Raw genomic sequence first — 18,116 nt, 5'->3', positions numbered from 1 at the left:
TTATCACATCCTAACATATGTACATATGTACTCGTATATATAAATTAAAGATGTAAATACATTAGTTAAGTGAAAAAATAATAAAATCCACGATTAAATATTTTTACCAGTGTAACTACATACGATTTTTAAATAAAAAAAAAAAAAAATATCAATATAAAATGTAACTTTTAAATTAATGATAATAGAAAACCGTAAATTTTCATCCGATAACAATGCTCACCTTACCGATTAATGCGCTTCGTTTTTACTATCGCTAGACTCTCATCGCTACTGAGCATGTATGCGTAAAAATAAAAAGTATTAAAACGGAAAGTAAATTAAAAAACAATGTTAGATGGCTGGTACTGTAGGTCCTTGGCCAACCAGGAGGAGGGAGCCATTAAGGATGAGCCGCCTAGCGACGATGAGCCTCAACAGCCTGCCAGAGATCGTGTTCCGGCAATTTCCCGCGGAGCAGCACCAGCTAGATCCTCCACAGCCTCCGCGGGATTGGGACCCACCGACAAGGACTTCAAGGAGCGCTACAAGAACCTCAAGAAAAAGCTAAAATTTCTTATATACGTAAATATCTAAAGTTGAACTTCGTCAATGGCAAGTCACAGCTTTTTGTGTTTACAGGAGAACGAGTACTTCCAAGATCTTTTGCACAGCAATCAGCGCCGTTTGCTAAAGGTTTCTAGGGATCGCACCTTCCTACTGGATCGCCTTCTGCTCTACGAGAAACCAGCAAAGGACTCCAGTGACAGCGATGCCACCGACAGCTCCGATTCGGAACCGGCATCGACATCAGGAGCTGCCGGAGGATCGCAGACATCCAAAGATGCCATGCGAAAGAAGCACAAAGACAAGAGTACGCCCGGAACTCCTGGTGTACCCCCGCATGTGCCCACTGTGGGTGCAACAAGAGGACGAAGGCGAAAAATCCTTACTGGAATGATGCCCACAAACCATGGAATCCAGTCGGCTACTCCAAAAAGACAACTTACCGCCACAATTTCACCCTCACAGCAGCAGCAGCAACAACTGCAACTACAGACTGTTCCGAAGGATGTTTCGCCAGGCCTGAGCCAAGCGGAAATCGCCCGACAACTGCAGGAGCGACGACCTACACCGCTGGAGCTCATTAGTCCGGAGGCCACTGTACCTACTACGATGCTCAGCGATGAAAGCCCCTCTAAATGGTAACTAATTCTTCATTTAATATGTTGTAATACTAATGGTTTAATTAAGTTTTTCTAGCTATCCAAACGAAAGCCTGCAGCATCTAATGGAGGACGACTCGCATTCGCACGAGGTGGCCGCCGAGGAGTGTGTCCCAATGGAGTACACCAGTTAATATTTACACAAAGCTATATATATTACTATATATATTACTTTGCCTTAGCTATAATAAAATTTATTGAACAAACCTATTTATGGAATATATTTATTGTAAAATATATTATTGACAGACGAGGATCAATTTTTTTTAGGTACTTAATTATTATTTTTTGAGTATACACAGAAATGCAACATTTTAAGACCTGATTTCGTCATTACATTAACCTGTTTGACAGAGAAAATTGGAACTTGTAGTTTTAATGCCCTATCTATAATAAGCATAAATTAAGAAATCGGGTAAGTAACTAAAAGGTTCTCTGCTAACCACTAATCAATTTCATTTAACTGCTAATTACAATATTAAGTATCCGCCGATAACAATCTAAGGCGCGAAATGTTATCGATAGGTGCTACAGAGTGGGCAGACCTTAAGCTGAACTGCCAACCCTGTCAGGCAAAACCCCAATGCGAAACAACCCTGGATTTGCCATTTATTTCGACGCGACGCGAGTGAAGAAAAACAATCAAATTTGTTTGGTATACCGTGCAAAATCAGGCCCAATAAACAGTGAGTTACATTAAAAGGACTAACGACGAACCGGGTGCCACCAAATGAGCAATCCGTGAACAATGGCTTTGCACAAGCGGAAAAATTCGCACTCGGATCCCATTTCGGGCGCTGAGGTAGACTACAAGTTTTCATGCCGTTGTTGTTTGAAGACCAATGTGGAGTACCTTAAACTAGACTCGACGACAGTGGCGCGCAGTCTGGATCCGGCGGACACATCGGAAAAGATTCCGCTACTTCGCTGCCTGCTCTTCTGCATGAGCGCTGAGAATGTGCCGGAGCTCCCACAACACATATGTATCGAGTGCAGCAAGAGTCTGCAAGTAGCCTACTACTTTCTTAAGAATGCATTGCGTGCTCACGAGATTCTGTGCCGGAAACTGTGTCCCAAAGCATCAAAGAGGCCAAACGGGGCTATGGCCCTGCAGCCGGAAAAAAAATTAGAGAAGTCATTTTTTAACGAGGTATGTTTGCTGCAAAGGTCACATATCCAGTTTAAATTAAATCTTTTTTCTCATAATTTCAGTTGGATTCGGAGAGAACAAAGTCTTTGAAAACGATGCGTCATGAGTGCCAAGTCTGCGGAGTGGTGGTCTACAATCGTCTTGAGCTCAAACAACATATTCGCCAGCATGCAGGTACAGATTACCAGAAAACCTAATAATGTTTCAACTAATTACGAGCCTCATGTTGTTCCAGAGGGCATTTCGTACAACTGTAAGTTGTGCAACTTCACCACACTAAAACAGCGTGTACTGGTAAATCACTATGAGGCAAACCACGGCATGTCCACTAGCCAGGCGGAGGATCACATTAAATCGAAGAATTTACCAGTGCAAAGGGAGGAAGAAGTAAAGGCGGTGTGTACGCTGGAAGATATGGAGCTGCTAATACCCACTGTACTGAGGCCAGAGGACTACGCTCAGCCGCAACCGCAGATTGATCCCGACCAGTTGCGCGACATTGAGCACCAGCTGGCCGTTAGCATGGGCGAAACGGTACCTGGAGTAGACTCCCTTACATCCACATTACCACCCATGGACACACCCAATGTGAGCATCGGTACCGAGTATCTTGTTCTTCCCGATGGGTCGCTGCAGCAGGTCAACGGCAGCGGTGGGTTAAATAAGTTAGGAATACGTAAATATGAAATTAAACTCATTTTGATCCTATTCAGGCGTGGTCATAGAATATATCGACGATAGCAAGAACAATACCCCCAATATAAGCCTACAAAATCTCCTGGCTAGCGATGACCAAGGCGAACAGATGGATATTGATGTCAACAACTTTATCGTAGAGGAGGTGCCTCAGATCAGAGGTAAAAACTATTTAGAAGACTTGTAAGACGACTCTATAATTTCTTATACGTTTTCAGCTAAGACAAGGGCTGTAGCTAGCGGATCACCCATTTACAAGCATAAGTGTAAAATGTGTCCAAAAACATTTTCCAACGTTTCGCGCCTAAAATCTCACCAGTTGACCCACAGCAGTGAGTTTTTTACACATGTTTATTTTATATACACTTCGATTAATTTCCTAACCTTTTTCAATAGATCTGCCCAAGTTTCACTGCGACCAGTGCTCTTTTTATTCACTACGCAGCTCCGATCTCATACAGCACTACAAATTGGCCCACCATAGATCTGATGAGAACGGAAAAATCGGAGATAGGGACTCGGCGGATAATTCACGAGTCTACTCATGCGACATGTGTCTCTATGAGACGCGCAACGTCAATCAGTTGCGAGCGCACTACAAGATTCGGCACGCGGTTCATCCCACAGAGGTGCAGTTGCGTCCCAGTTGGACATCTGAGTTGGAAAGCACTGTCGAAGCGGTAACAGCTGGAGTTACTTCCAAGGAGCTGCCTTCGTCCACTAAATCAGATCATACCAACATCCCAGTGGGCATCAAATGTGAGTCATGAGATCGTATTAAAAAATGTATTCGTACTGGAGTCATCTTTTGGCAGTATTTCGGAGAGTTACGAAATAATTCGCAAGAGAATGTTTCGATTATACTATTAATTTGTTGACTATTTTATATTCGTCGATCAGTTATTTCAACATATTTTATGTTGTATTATAACTCAACCTTTTTTTGTTGAGAGTCACCTGTTGTTTTAATTTTGATCCATTTTGGTTTCCTTTGGTTTATTTTCTGACCACCACCCATCTTCAAAGAAGTAAGACTTAATGTATGACATTCAAACTAGAAAATAGAGAACATTGCAATCAAATTTTAAATTATTTAAAATGTATTGTACACACCAAGCTTTCAAAATATTTCAATGTATCACGTATTTTAAGGCAATGCCAATATATTTGATAGTAAATAGAAGCTTAAATCGTAAGTGCATTTAGTCTTTTGAGATTCGTAAGCGGGTAGGCTTGGGGACACTTTTTTGCCAAAGCTTTGATGACACCCTTAAACCGTCCTAAAAAAGGTTGGGGCTTTAATTCTGCAACTGCTACAAATTAAGGTACTGGGACATTCGGTAAGGACTTAACAGGAACAATTCATTTTCCGCTTGTAGATTCATTTCATTCAATATTCATTAAATTGCATGATTTTGCTCTGTTTCTGTAGCTCAAAAAATAGAACAATTTAAATCGAAAAGTTTTTAAGTTAATTATTTTTCGTTGAACTTTTGCCAAATATAATTTCGTACTTGCATGTTTGTGATGTTTTGTCTTTCAGATCCGCCAGTTGTTGTGGAAACAAAGGTTCCAGTGCAACAGGAAACTCCGATGGCCACCACATCAACGACCATTACCGAAACGGGTGACATTAACGTAGTGGTGGATGCAACACCGCTCTTTTATGCAGCAACCTCCACGGCAGTAACGGACCCGGTTCCAGTGACAACGATGCCGGAATCTACTGTAGAACCAATAAAGAATGATTTTGATATCTTTCCCGAAATCACAGAAGGCACTTTGCCAGTAAATGAAGCCGTACAGGAAGTTCCAGTCAATACCTCAAACATATCGATCTTTGGCGACATGCAGGACTTTATTGACAACACTGATGTGGCTGCCATATGCACGATTCCCGCCGATGATATGCCTGTTGTAGATGGTGATGACATAGTGATTGATAATAATAATATCAGTTTGGACTTTGATGCCGAGAATTTATTTGAGGAGTTTGAAGAGGAAGAAGATGCGGTGGGAGAAGAGGAGGAGGAATTAGAAGACGCCGAAAATGATGATGAGAATGATAACAATGATGCTGCCGCAGATCAGAATCTGCTGCTAACCAGCGACGATGATGATGTCGACGATTTTGATGATGAGCAATCAAAGCATCTGCAAAAGCCATACTGCATTTACTGCAACAAGAAATTTACCAGCCAGTATAAATTCGAAAACCACATGTTTGTCCATCGGGGTGAGTTAATTTAAGTCACATTTCTATTGTAACATAATACCCATACATATATCGTTTTTGGACTTTAGGTTTGGCCCCATATCGCTGTGAGCTGTGTACCAATCTGTATAACATGAAGCGCTTGCTGATCAGGCACTATAAAACTGTGCACAAGCGAATGCCCACAAGGGACATGGTCCAGGCCAAGGGCGATAAGGTTTCCGTAGCCCGCACCAACATCGAGAAAATCTATTTTGACAAGAAGAGTAAGCTAGAAAGAAACCATATTAATGTTGATTTTCAGCAATTTCTATCTCTCGTTTAGATCCAATGTTAATGTGTGCCAAATGTCCGTATGAGTGCGAATCAGAAGAGGATATGCGGAAGCATTTGAATGCTCATCACGGCATAAACGATGGAGGTGTGTAGTTTAGATTTCTTACTTGAACGTTGCAATTTCAATAAGCTGGATATACTATCAATAAGTGTATTTTTTATTTTACCATCTTTATTATGAATTATTTTTAACATTTTTTATGATCTTTTTCTTTCAGTGTCTGCTCAAGCCAACGAGGTGTTTATCATACGCAGTAAGTACCCTTTTCAGTCATGTACTCATTTCTAAACCCATTTAGTACTGGGATCAACTATAATAAAACTTTCGCATTCTATCCCCAGAACTACCATTCGAATGTCCGCGCTGCATTAGATCGTTTGCAGCTAAGACAATTCTCAGCCGCCATCTGCAGCGCAGTCACTTGGTGGATACGATAATAGAGATGCAAATGCCGGAAACGGCGGAAACCAGCAAAGTTATCATGACCATGCCAACATCCTCGACACCGAGTTCCGGGCCAGTGAACCCGGTTCTAGAGGATAACAATCAAATTGAGGTGATGCAGACGGATGGTGAGGCTGAGAAGATGACAACGGATGCTTCAGGCAATGGCGATGGCAATGGTAAGAGCCTAAATAGCCCTGCACGAATGAACTCACAATCCCATTCCAACTATGCCCAAAACATGCCATCGCAATATACGATTGATAAACTAAAAACGCTGTTCTTTAACGATGAACAATGATCGTTGATTGTCGTTGTACTCACCAGAAATAACAGGCAAGGATGATGGATCAGGAGATAAATTGGAAGCGATGGTGCCAGAAGAAGAACTTGATCCAGTGACACTAGACGCAGCCACAGCGGTGACCACAACAGCAATAGCAGCAGCAATAACAGCGGCAGCAGCAGAGACACCATCTACATCGTTCCAATCACCCATCAGAACCACAACTTCAACTACCCCATTTACGACACCTACACAGTTTGATTTCGATTATGACTTTATGGGAGACGCAACCCAACGAATAACACCAAATTCCAATCCTATTCCCAAATCCACCAGCATAGAATCTCCAACTAACATGGTTAACGGTAGCGACAAACTTTTAACCTCCAACTTTCTGGCTACATCGCCAGCAAAGGGATTGCGCTCCCATACCCGCCTTCCGCGCCTGTCTACTTACATGTGCAAGCTGTGTAACAAGACCTTTGACGAGCTAGGCAAACTGGTCAAACACGAGATTGAGATGCACTCCAATACGGAGCCATCACGATGGGGCTTCCAGCACAAGTGTGCCATCTGCAATACGACGTACCGCACGCTAACACTTCTTAAGTTCCACATGAAGCGGCACAGCAAGGGAAAATTGCAGTGTAAGCTTTGCCCAAAAAGCTTTGCAACTAACTTGGAGTTGGAGCGACACATGAAGGGCAAGCATAACAAAGAGAAGTCTTTACGATGCTTATTGGATGGATGCCGGAAGACATTCGCCCTTAAGCACCATTTAATCCGTCATCAGAAGGCAATGCATCTCAACACGCGATATATATGCCCAATTTGCAACAAGGAGGTGCAATCAAATTTGCATATGAGAAATCACATGAGCCTACACAAGGGCGGTATGACTTACAAGTGTCCTAAGTGCGATCGCTCCTATTTGCGGCAAGGCCGGTGAGTGTTTTGTTTTTATAATTTTTGGTACATCTAATTAAAACATATTTATCATATTTAGACTCACAAGCCATGTTCTCAGGATTCATAAAATCCGTCTGACAAGCGAAGAGATTGAAAAAATTTCATCGCAGGGTGTTGAATATCCGCCGAACGATCTAAAGGCATTTAAGTTAATGGGGACACGTAAGGATATGGATGACCAAACTGAAATTAAGGAGGAGCACACAGGTGCAGCCGATAATTCCAATTAGTTTTAACTCATGCTCTTACCAATCAAGCAAAGTAATCGCACAATGTACAAAGTTTGATATAGTCTAAGTTCCTCTCCATCGTTTTAACACATCTAATGTCTTGAAGTTTCCTCTTAAGTTGTAGAATAAGCCCATTGAATTTTATCTCCCTTATAACATTAGCCGAAATACAGACAACTCATTTATCGGCAGATTTGTATAGCATATTGCGATTCAGTTAAAATTTTAATGTATTATGTTGGTATGCCTAAATGGCAATATGTAACTTATAGAACCGCCTTAAGTATAATAACCTTCAACATGTCTCAAGGTGTCAGAGACTCATCAGTTTGACCCTCATCCATGATTGAGGTAATCTTTACGAGCTGGCTCTGCTTTGGCCAAAGAGAAAAGCAACACAACTAGTGTTTAAAATCATTCATTATTATATATATATATATTTTTTTTTATGCAAAAGAACTCACTTATGGGTAACGTATTTTATATATATTTGCGAGCAATAAATGTCCTTAATAGATTAAAAACAAATGGAATATTGTGTACTTGAGTTCAATGAGAAAGAAACGGTAGTAATATTTATACAATTAAGCAATGTTATCTAAATATTAAACATATATTCAAATACATCTAACACTAAATTTGACAAATTCACTTAGTAGTAAATTCAATCTGATCTTCTAAGTCAAGGAACTTCTTTTTTAAAATTACTGCACTTCCATCTCCACTGATTCTCCAAGCTGACCAACTGCTGGTAGGACACATAGTCATTCCTAGCAAATTCCTTCAGTCGGCCAAGCTGCACCATAGCTTCGTCGATGGAACGGATAGGTCCTATCAAATTCACTGGAGATGGCTCTCCTTCTTCGTCATCTTCTCTATTCGTGATGGGTTCGCTCTTGACGAGAATGGCTTCGAACTCTTGTATATCTAGGCTATCACCGGTAGCATTATAGGCGATGTTGTGACGCTTCCGCCATTTCTCCAGCCATCCAGGGGAGGCGGAAAACTTAGTATAGCCCTCTTCGTCTGCTTTTTCCTTCGCCTTTTCCCGGACCATTTCACCTGAAATGGGTATATTTTCGCTTCTGGCTCGAGAAAACCATTGAAAGCACAGCTCGTCTATATTAGCCCCCTGCACAGAAAGAGAATTCTTTCGCATCTGGCTCATTTTCAGATCTCCGCTCAACAATCCATTTCTGATCGCCTGCTTGTGTCTTAAAATTTCAGCTGCTTGCGTTTTGCCAATATTGAATCTGGAGATGAGTGCTCTATGTTATTATTATTATTTATTAATATGTACCAAAGCGATTACCTTTTCGCCAAATCCCGAACCGTTAGTTTGTTTTGTTCCTGAGTCCGTATTACATTTAATTTCTCCTGCAATGTTAGCAATGTTCTAGGTTTCCTGGTGCGTCGTGGTGGCATTTTTATCGATGAACAGGGACAATAGTTAAAATTAAGCTATTTTATTGCTTAAAATTACTAAAACTATGCAGAATAAAAACATTTTCTTGTCCGCTTAAGGGAGTGTCCGTCCGTCAATATACATTCTGTGCAGTGGGACCATGGCGGATGTAAACTAATTATAGAAGTCAGTGGCGTCAACAGGTTTTTATTTTGGGGGATCTTTATTAGAGCAAATTAACAAAATTTTCAAAATTCTTTTAAAAAATGTTAAAAGAACTTTGGGTATTTCAGACCGTTTTTGTTGTTATTTTATTCAAGTTGTTTACAACCAAAAATCTCCTTTATGTACGTCTATGTAACTGCAGATACACAACAAAAACAAAAACCAGCCGGCGTGAGAATTTTTGGCAACCCACGACACGGTCATACTGGTTTTGATCACAAAAGAGCGGTATAAAATATATTACACATTGTTTGCCGAACATACTTTTAAAACACCTACAATCAACGGAAATTTCGGTGAAGAAGAGCATCCCAAGCAAGCGGAGCGCCATGGACGCCACATCCTTAGCGGATCCCGCTCTGGTGGCCATGAACAAGCTAAACAAGGTTTCGAAATGCCGAGCATGTCTGTCGGTGGACCGAAAAACTGTGCAGCTGAGCGCCGAGATCCCCAATCTTAAGAAAGCGCGCACCTACGCGCAGAGCCTGAAGCTGTGCACCAACATGGACTTGCGAGTCATCAGTCCCGGTGGATATCTTTGGCCCATGCAAATATGCGTCCGGTGCTGTCGTGCTTTGGAGGTGGCCATGCATTTCGTAGAGATGGCTTTGGAATCGAATCTCAAGCTTTATGCGGAGGCCAAGAGTGTGAAGCTGCCCAGTCCAACAGGAGAACTTAAACGAAAGGCCAGCAGCGAGTCGCTTCACTGGAATCAGTTCAGCCAGGAGTTCGAGCAGTTCGTCGAGGGATACGAGGGTGCGACGACTGGTCCCATCGAAGAGAATGTCCTCTACATGCGAGGAGCCAAGGTTCCGCGACTGGATGCCGACGCTTCGAGCAGCAAAAAAGCGCCCAAAGAAGATGAAGGTACACTTACCCCCATTTAACCTTAGCTTACAATCTAATTCCCAAAAAGTTATACTTTTCGATGTGAAATACGACACCAACGATCTGGAGGAGGAGGACGAGAACGATGGTTCGGATGCCAAGAACAATGAGACCTTTTTCGAGAGCAGTATTACATCTGGAGACACGGCCATTGTCACCTCAGTAGAGGTCAATAATGGAGAGAATAATAACAATTATAATTTTAATAACAAGAACGGCGATATGTCGGATGCGGAGTGCGATCTTATACAACGCGCTCTGGATATGACATTAAACGACGATGGCAGCAGCCAGAGTCCAAAGAAGTCCAACAATGAAAAGCAACTAAAATGTAAGCTAATAATGAATGTATCTAAGTTATTGTAATAAATTTTTTTTCTTACAGCCAATGGGGTAGAGGACCCCTTTTCACTTTTACACCAAGAGGCCTCCACCAGCGGTACAATGGCCAACATACCTATTCTTAAATGCAATATTTGTCAATATACGCATACCGATGCGGAGCAACTAAGAATTCATTACAAAAGTATTCACAAAATATCGATGGCTGAAGATGATATAATTGGCTTGAACAAAAGTAAGTTTCCTATCTAACTTTATTCCTTTTGCTCGTTCTAATATTGCTATTACAGATCAAAACTTCAAATGCCGACCTTGCAATAGTTATGAGACGAAAGACAGAAATGAAATGCAGAAGCATCTTATCAATCACCATAAAATAGATGGTGACTTTGGTAGGCTTAAAAAAACAGTTTAGCCTATCCCTTACTTATATTGTTTATCCACCAGAAATGTACTGCTATATGCAGGCAAACTGTCCTGCTTGTGACAGAATTTTTAAGGATCAGCGTTCGGCCAGAAAACATTACACCAGAGTACACACACCAGTGCAGGTTGTGGTGTCAGCGGTGGAGACTTTTGCATGCAAGATGTGTGACAAGGTGTTTAACCAGAAGGCCAGCTTGCATAGCCACCAGCGTTTCTGTCAGGTAAAAGAAGTCGTGCACTGCAGCTTTTGCGATCAAGAATTCAACAGCATGCGCAAGTACGAGCTCCATCTACAGCAATTGCATGCCGTGGAAACGCTACACGAGTGTGAGATCTGTCGCAAGAGCTTTAAGAGCGCTGACACCCTGACCATGCATCGTAAACGTCACTCGGAGCGCCATTTTCAATGTGACAAGTGCTCCCTGAATTATGTTAACTCCGCGGAGTTACGGGTGCACTACGAAAGGGCCCACATAACCGAGGAGCAGGTCACCTGCCTCACCTGTGGTAGCCAATTTCAAAACATGGCTCTGATGCGAGAACACGAGCAGAGAAGTCATCAGAAAACAAAGCTTTGGCGCTGTGATGTCTGCAACTTTGAGACAAAGACCAGGTGGCGAAGGCGCCAGCATCAGTACGAGCACATAGGGTACCCGTACAAGTGTCAGAACTGCACTACCGAATTTTCAGATCGCAGCAAGTTCGTAGCTAAGTTTGTGTATTAAAAGACTGTGAATTTATCATAATCGATATTACAGATTCCGTCAACATTCCAAAAAGGTACATGGCATCGAGTTGAGCGACGAGCAACTTGCTGAGATGTTCCGTGAAAAGAAAGGCTACACCAATCGGCACGACGCGTTCAACAAGTCAAACAATTCACTGGAGATTCCCGACTTCACGGAGGACTGCTTTACCGAACTCAAAAGCCTGGGTGTTGATTATGACGACATAACCACAGATCTCTTCTCCAGTTCAACGGCCCTGGACAACCTACTGAACCTGATACCCTAAAAACTTATCGCCGATTCATTTACCTGAATAGAATTTACAAATCAAACGGCACGAATAATAGCTGACGAGAGCTAGAAGACTGTCTGCACTTTACAATTCAATCTAACCGACAAAGCATTTTACACAGCCCCTCTCCTTTTAGTTTGATAAACTTTTTTGTTTTGAGAATTCAGACCACAACGTACATTTTACATGTATCTACAGTGAAACCATGATATTTTTGAAGTCACAATCTCAATAAACAGGAAGGAAACACGCGTTTCTGAAGCGCACAGAATTTCTTGGAGTTCGTTTTTACACTCTGATGGAGTTTGTATTTAAACTATTTCAATTTCAATAACTAATTAACGCCCTGGATGAATTTTGAGAGGAAGTCGGTGGGTTTTGGATCCTGGGACTCCTTCCAGTAGCGCATGATGTGACCCTTCTGCTTCCAGATCTCTACGGATTCTTTGAGCTCCATTTGACCCTAGATCATGATAGTATTAGTTTACGAAAATAAATGTTTTGGACGGTTTTACCTTGATGACCAGCATGTCAATAACTCGAATGTCGGTCACATTACGATGCTTGACGAACTCCTCGCGTAACTTGTCCCGGCACTGTTCAACGGTCATCGGGATGTCGTAGTCCATGACTATAAGGATAAAGATTGTGTTAAATGGCTTCGGGATCCGGAGGCTAACCCTGATGACATAACCAGGAGTACTCACCGATATAGGGAATCTGACGGTACCAGGCCTTGTACAGATTGAGGGCCCGTTTACGGGCTTCTTCCCGGTCGACGGACAGGATAGGACGCACCTGCTGCACGGCTCGCTTCACGGCTTCACGTCCGGCCATTTGATTTGTTTTTATTTCTTCTGTTTTTCAACGACCGAATTGCTCGCAGCACAACAGTGTGACCAGAGTTATATATATTCAAATAGGCTGGGGTAAAACACAAAAACAAAAATTAAAAATTTTCATATGTTCAATTAAAATTATTGTTTTATTCAGGTTTTCGAATATAAAAATTTTATATATATTTTGAGTTATAATTTAATTTAATTTTCTTATTTTTCCCCTTATATATATTTATAAGTTCAACAATATGGCAACACCTGTGACCAGTAGTTGGCAACGCGATTTCGCCTAAGTCAGCAGTCCGGTAAAGCCTCCACTTGGCCAAAGATTGATTCCATTCCTAAGAACATTTAAAACGCAAATGAAATGGCTAGCGATTTTCCACCATTGGCCATTCGGATCTGGATGCACAAGCTGAAGAAGGGTGCTGCTCAACCTGCGTTAGTACTTCAGCGCTCCCTGCTGAATTTCATGAGTCCAGGTGAAAATGCGAATGGAATATCCAATCCAAAAACAAAAAACAAAAGTTTTACAACTTTGTTCTGTTTTTCAGAAGCAGCAAATATCTCAGTGGCAAATGCCACCGAGAGGGGAATTCTGAAGCCCAAAGCAGCCGGGGGAAGAGCGAAGCGTCTGACCTTTACCTTTTGCCAGAAAGTTAGCAGCCTTCCCAATTCCACAAGTGATCTCTATTGCTTCGAGTGTCATTTACCCGGTGTTGTCAAAAAATGCGCATCATGTCAACGCTCCTTTCATGAGGATTGCCAGCGCAAGGACCCCGAAAAGCCTAACTATTCCGTACCCTCAGATAAGGGTCAACCTCACCGGTTCCCTATAAGCGAATCGGATGAGCCAAAAAGCAATACCGAGAACCTAAAGGATCGCCAAACGCTCACGCCAATGCCCCTTCTGGATCACAATAGTAATATCAATAAGGATTCATTAGCCACTCCAGAACTTCTTAAGCACGAGTCCCTCGAGTGGGACGACGATGTCTTCTTCGTTAGCGAACATAAAGGCGCCCGTCAGCGAAAGCAGGCCAGGATTAAGAACGAACATCACACCAGCTTAGACAGTGATGAGGGTAGCGACCTAGAGCGGTGCACACACTGTCGTCTGCTCACATTGGCTGCTCTTCATAATCCGCCACAGCTGGACAAACAAGAGCTGAGTCGCCTCTTAAGGTATTCCTGGGACAAGCATTACTCCTGGATCTCAATCGATGTGACCATGTACATGGCCAAGCATTGGAACGATCGCGACAAATCGCTGGTCAAGCGCATCCTCTTCAAGACGAAGATCTTAGGCCTAAACGACATCGAGCGAAACATCGAGGCGGAAAAGTACACCTACTTAACCGAGTTTCTGATGGATCTACTGGACCTGCAACACAATATAGCCGTGTTTTTTGGTACCAAGAGCGTCGAGTACAATGCCACCAAATGGCTGATTAGAGATATTTCACACGATATCCGGGAAATTCGTCGTTGTCCGGATTGCTATAGGTATTCAAACGAGGCCAGTCACTCGGATCTCTGGTTCGCCAAGCCCTGTCTTCAGCGGCACGAATTAGTGTTTGCGAAGCAGACAGGATTCCCTCCTTGGCCTGCGAAGGTTGGTATTTCATTTAGTCAAGTTTTCATATGGATTTTTCAGCAGCTTAAAAATATTTATATTCCTTTTCAACAGGTTATGAGTGTGTCTAAACGGCAGCCTATCAAGTATGATGTCCGCTTTTTCGGTGGTACTCATTCCCGGGCCCTTATTTCTGAACGTGATATTACTCCGATAGAGTCGGACCTTCAGTCGCATATCAAACCCCGGAACTCTCGAGCTCTTAACGCCGCCTTGCGGGAACTGGAGTGCCACATGATGTTGTCCCATTATTCTGCTTCGCTGTTTGGTTTCCATGCAGATCCCACCATTGCCGAGAATCTCATCAAGGTAGCTCTATCCCACTGCATGGAAACCAAAGAACCTCCTACGCATGGTAAGCGGGGACGACCTTCGACTCCGGCCACTCCTAGCGCTGCAAAGAGGCGAAGACTTAATGTCACCGCTCCTAATACCCCATCTCCAGTACCCATACGTGGGATTTCTGACTCCGTTACCTATGATAATCTAACCGCCGAAATAGTAAAGGCAAATGAGGAACTCCTGAAGTGCCAGAGCAAGCTCACCGCCGCTGAAAAGAAGCTCACTCAAGTTAAAAGAAAGCAATGGTGCTACCATTGCCTGGAAGAAGCTCTTTTTCCATGCTGCTTCACTGCATCCTACTGCAGTGCCGAATGCCAGCGACGCGATAAAAAGCGTCACCAGGCTACTTGCAGAGTCAATCACTAATAGAAGACTAAAGTTGAAAGTTGAAATGAAAGGAGAATATTTCGAGATTATGAGTGTCGATTTGTGAATATGGATTATTAACAATCCAACGTGATAAAATCTCGTTTCCTACAAAACCTTTGTATCAAATGTATCCGTTCGTAAGATATAATCAATTGTTCCAAGAATATTGTTAAACAAATAAATGTTTAAGTATATTTTATTGGAGTGAAATTGTTTACTTTTGTGGATTTCATCGTTTTGAAGAAGGCGCCATTTGTTTTCTCATGATGGGCAGCACTGCTGCCGATAGATGGCGCCTGTTAGTCGTGTGAACCATAAAGTGAGTTTATAGAAACATTATAGTAACTTTATCTGACAGCTTTTTGTTAAAAAATAATTTAATTTATTAAAATCGGCTTAGTATGAAATTTCTTTTAATAAGTTTATTTTTATATACTTTTTTTTAATATTAGGATTAGTTTTTGCTATATTTTAAAGTTAATCAAGTTAATAAACGGCCTAAAATCAGTTAAAATAAAAAACCGAAAAAACATGCTCCCATTATGGACAATTACGCTGTGGCTAACGTGTTTACCCCGCAGAACGAAGCAGTAAACAAGCTGCAAAAGTTCAGGTAAAAGGTCAAATCGAATTTGCGAAACGCTTAAAAGGGTTCAATGCAATTTACGAGTGCAGGCGAGCATGTGAATGCATCAGATATTAGGGGGAAACGATGGAGGGGTCTCTTATGGGCCTTATGAATGCAAGCCGCCGGGGAAATATCCGTTTAACGGCTATCCCAAAAATAATTGATTTATGCCGGGTTCAGCCAACGATTTTTGGGGAGCCACGGTCTCAAAATGGTAATGGCCCAAAAGAGTTGGCACCTTGCGCTCGGCAGAGTTAGAGATAGATACATGGCTGTAATAAATATTTCACTTAAGAGGCAAGCAAAGTAACATCAGCACACGATTTCAGGGTTTCTAGTTACGGATTTTGGTATTCTGCTCCCCAAAGTCGGAAGTCACGTTTAAACGTTTTGCGCTAAAAGTTTCACAGACACACACACACGGCGGATGATTGATGAGCCAAGAGAGTATTACTTACCTATATGGTCATTAGGGTGTCTGCTTGTGTTTATCTTTAGTTCGCTTTCATGCACTTTCGCCCTCGAAAATAGTAAATCATTTTTGGAATATTTCACCCTGTCTCTTAATTAAGCCAGAAGCTGAATCAATATTAAGAAACTCTACCATTTTCCTATGCCATTTAGAGCAAAAGCAAGTCATTATTGTTTGCTGTCTAAATGTTTACTTAACATTTTCGGTCTGCGGCGGCTGTGAATGTAAAACTTTTGCAATTTTGCAATCAAAATCTCTGTCACCCAACTGTCAATATTTGTGCGAAAATTTGGCAAAGAAATACACACAAATTTCCAGTGGCAATTAGGAAAATTCTCTCTCTGCTATTGCCAAAAATAAACATTACTTTTTTGTATTTTCCTCTCTGCCTGCTTGCATTTCCAATTGTATTTTAATTATGTGCAAACTTCAGGAGGGAGTTTTTCCTGAAAATTGTCTGCCGTCTATTAAAATCTCCCTAACAAGATGAAACATTTTTCATCAGCTCGTAATCAAATTAGTCGCCTGCTAATTTAAACTGCACTAATTTGTCTACGTCACGAAGGGTGCTTTTCCTTCGCTAAAAGTTAATATCTTCGTGCTTATCTACTACCTTGCAGGTTGTCAAAAGGCCCAGGACTTCAAGGAGCATTTTGTGACAGGCGGTAAGGATTTATTGGCCTAAAGTTGCCCGCCTACGATTGGTTAACAAGTGCTGGATGTTCTTAATTAACTTTTTTGCGACAGGCGAAAGGCCGTCAGAACTAAAAGCCAAAACATGGGAAATGAGAGATTTAGGAGATGTGTAATTTTAGGTACATAAAAAGTACTTCTTTAATGTTCTTAAAGAAAAATATATATTTAAAATAAAATATAGCGTATTTTAGTGTTTTTTTAAATCTTGTTAGAATATTAGGTAAGTTGGAATAGTTAATTCCTTAAGACTCCTAGTCAAGTGCCCTCTGGTGCTTTTCACATTCTACTTACTGCTGAACCAGTCTTGTATTTTCTTTAGTTTTTCCTGGCTCTTATTTCCAATCTGCTGCCGGTTTTAAGCTCCAGTGAAGCTGTTCCTTTTTTGTCTTTAGCCTTGACTTGAACTTGACTGACCATTGCCAAGGATATCCTATTCTAGCGCCACCCACTCCGCCCACTTCTCCCCAGCAACAGCTGCAGAGAATTAAATCTTGGATGCAGGGATCCAATAACCCAGACGAACGCCATGAAATGCAATTTCTGCCGCCAACATGTTGAAAATGCTGTTGCTTGTAAAATTTTTTGGCATGCGACAAATACTTGCCACAATAAGGGGAGCCAACACTTTAATTTATGGCCAACGACAAGTGCAACTGCACGCCCCAATGACAACAATGAGCAATGGGGAACGAGCAACATGCAGCATTCAACATGCAATACAGAACTGAAAACAAAAACGACCGCAGACAGCCAGATTGTTGCATTTAAGCAGCTCTGCCCCAGCGAAATGCAAGTTAATGAGTCTATTATGGAGACGTAATGATATCCATTGAGAATTTAGATGAAAGGCCAGCAATTTGTGACGGTTTGTGATTGAAATATGGCACTAAATCCTAATGGAATTTAATCACAAAACTGTCAGGGAATTATGCTGATTTTATATCTCCTTTTTCCCAATATGCGTCATTTTGGGAGTTGGGGTTCTTACATAACCGTAACGAACTTCCCAAATGACTCGCAATCTGGGTGAGTGCCCAATATATTGCCCCACCCATAGTGTCCAAACTTCTGATCCGCCATCAGTGAGTCAGCTTTTGCGACCCTGTCAAGTCATTTTCATTTATTGTTTAAGCCAATTTCGTGGAAACCAACACTCAAGTGTCAATGGCCAAAAGTTTTGTGGCTCAAGAAGGGTCATAAAGCGGCGTTAATATGGGCCAAAACTATTAAGGATTAAGGATTTTAGAAGTGAGTAAATTTGTTACTTACTTACATTTTATAGTTTGTTTAACACTA

At 41.7% G+C, this 18,116-nt stretch overlaps 6 protein-coding genes across 7 annotated transcripts; 4 read left to right on the top strand and 2 right to left on the bottom strand.

Annotated features, from left to right (window-relative positions):
- The first annotated feature begins 249 nt into the window (after positions 1-249).
- On the top strand, positions 250-1,415 carry LOC108112237 (INO80 complex subunit E). Of its 2 annotated transcripts, none has more exons than XM_017222059.1 (3): positions 250-564; positions 622-1,184; positions 1,243-1,415. In XM_017222059.1, exons 1-3 carry the CDS (start codon positions 331-333, stop codon positions 1,337-1,339), a joined length of 894 nt encoding a protein of 297 aa, XP_017077548.1. In that variant the 5' UTR covers positions 250-330; the 3' UTR covers positions 1,340-1,415. The 2 variants fall into 2 exon arrangements, with proteins under 2 accessions (XP_017077548.1, XP_017077547.1); XM_017222058.1 differs by having other exon boundaries at positions 1,234-1,415.
- A 381-nt stretch (positions 1,416-1,796) lies between these two features.
- LOC108113129 lies at positions 1,797-7,723 on the top strand. The gene is made up of 13 exons (XM_017223633.2): positions 1,797-2,355; positions 2,418-2,529; positions 2,591-3,007; positions 3,069-3,212; positions 3,270-3,383; positions 3,448-3,810; positions 4,595-5,287; positions 5,356-5,532; positions 5,592-5,687; positions 5,821-5,856; positions 5,945-6,226; positions 6,375-7,278; positions 7,340-7,723. Exons 1-13 carry the CDS (start codon positions 1,954-1,956, stop codon positions 7,530-7,532), a joined length of 3,933 nt encoding a protein of 1,310 aa, XP_017079122.1. The 5' UTR covers positions 1,797-1,953; the 3' UTR covers positions 7,533-7,723.
- Positions 7,724-7,946: 223 nt separating this feature from the next.
- Positions 7,947-9,100, bottom strand: LOC108113130 (tigger transposable element-derived protein 3). The gene is made up of 2 exons (XM_017223634.1): positions 8,845-9,100; positions 7,947-8,785 (listed from the first exon to the last, which is right to left on the bottom strand). The coding sequence occupies exons 1-2, from the start codon at positions 8,955-8,957 to the stop codon at positions 8,215-8,217; spliced, it is 684 nt and encodes a 227-aa protein (XP_017079123.1). The 5' UTR covers positions 8,958-9,100; the 3' UTR covers positions 7,947-8,214.
- A 276-nt stretch (positions 9,101-9,376) lies between these two features.
- LOC108113333 (zinc finger and SCAN domain-containing protein 2) lies at positions 9,377-12,109 on the top strand. The gene is made up of 6 exons (XM_017223890.1): positions 9,377-10,029; positions 10,079-10,381; positions 10,436-10,627; positions 10,683-10,784; positions 10,840-11,518; positions 11,577-12,109. Exons 1-6 carry the CDS (start codon positions 9,492-9,494, stop codon positions 11,830-11,832), a joined length of 2,070 nt encoding a protein of 689 aa, XP_017079379.1. The 5' UTR covers positions 9,377-9,491; the 3' UTR covers positions 11,833-12,109.
- Positions 12,110-12,119: 10 nt separating this feature from the next.
- Positions 12,120-12,736, bottom strand: LOC108113334 (NADH dehydrogenase [ubiquinone] 1 alpha subcomplex subunit 6). Its single transcript, XM_017223891.1, has 3 exons — positions 12,546-12,736; positions 12,354-12,469; positions 12,120-12,301 (listed from the first exon to the last, which is right to left on the bottom strand). The coding sequence occupies exons 1-3, from the start codon at positions 12,673-12,675 to the stop codon at positions 12,173-12,175; spliced, it is 375 nt and encodes a 124-aa protein (XP_017079380.1). The 5' UTR covers positions 12,676-12,736; the 3' UTR covers positions 12,120-12,172.
- Positions 12,737-12,963: 227 nt separating this feature from the next.
- Positions 12,964-15,228, top strand: LOC108113381 (zinc finger MYND domain-containing protein 11). Its single transcript, XM_017223953.1, has 3 exons — positions 12,964-13,159; positions 13,232-14,292; positions 14,368-15,228. Exons 1-3 carry the CDS (start codon positions 13,045-13,047, stop codon positions 15,019-15,021), a joined length of 1,830 nt encoding a protein of 609 aa, XP_017079442.1. The 5' UTR covers positions 12,964-13,044; the 3' UTR covers positions 15,022-15,228.
- The last annotated feature ends 2,888 nt before the right edge of the window (positions 15,229-18,116 follow it).

The sequence above is a fragment of the Drosophila eugracilis genome, unplaced genomic scaffold (assembly GCF_018153835.1).
Source record: "Drosophila eugracilis isolate 14026-0451.02 unplaced genomic scaffold, ASM1815383v1 contig_90, whole genome shotgun sequence".
In the NCBI taxonomy this organism is placed as follows: domain Eukaryota; kingdom Metazoa; phylum Arthropoda; class Insecta; order Diptera; family Drosophilidae; genus Drosophila; species Drosophila eugracilis.
The sequence above is the reverse complement of the archived record's forward strand: the minus strand, read 5'-3'. Positions and strand labels throughout refer to the sequence as shown.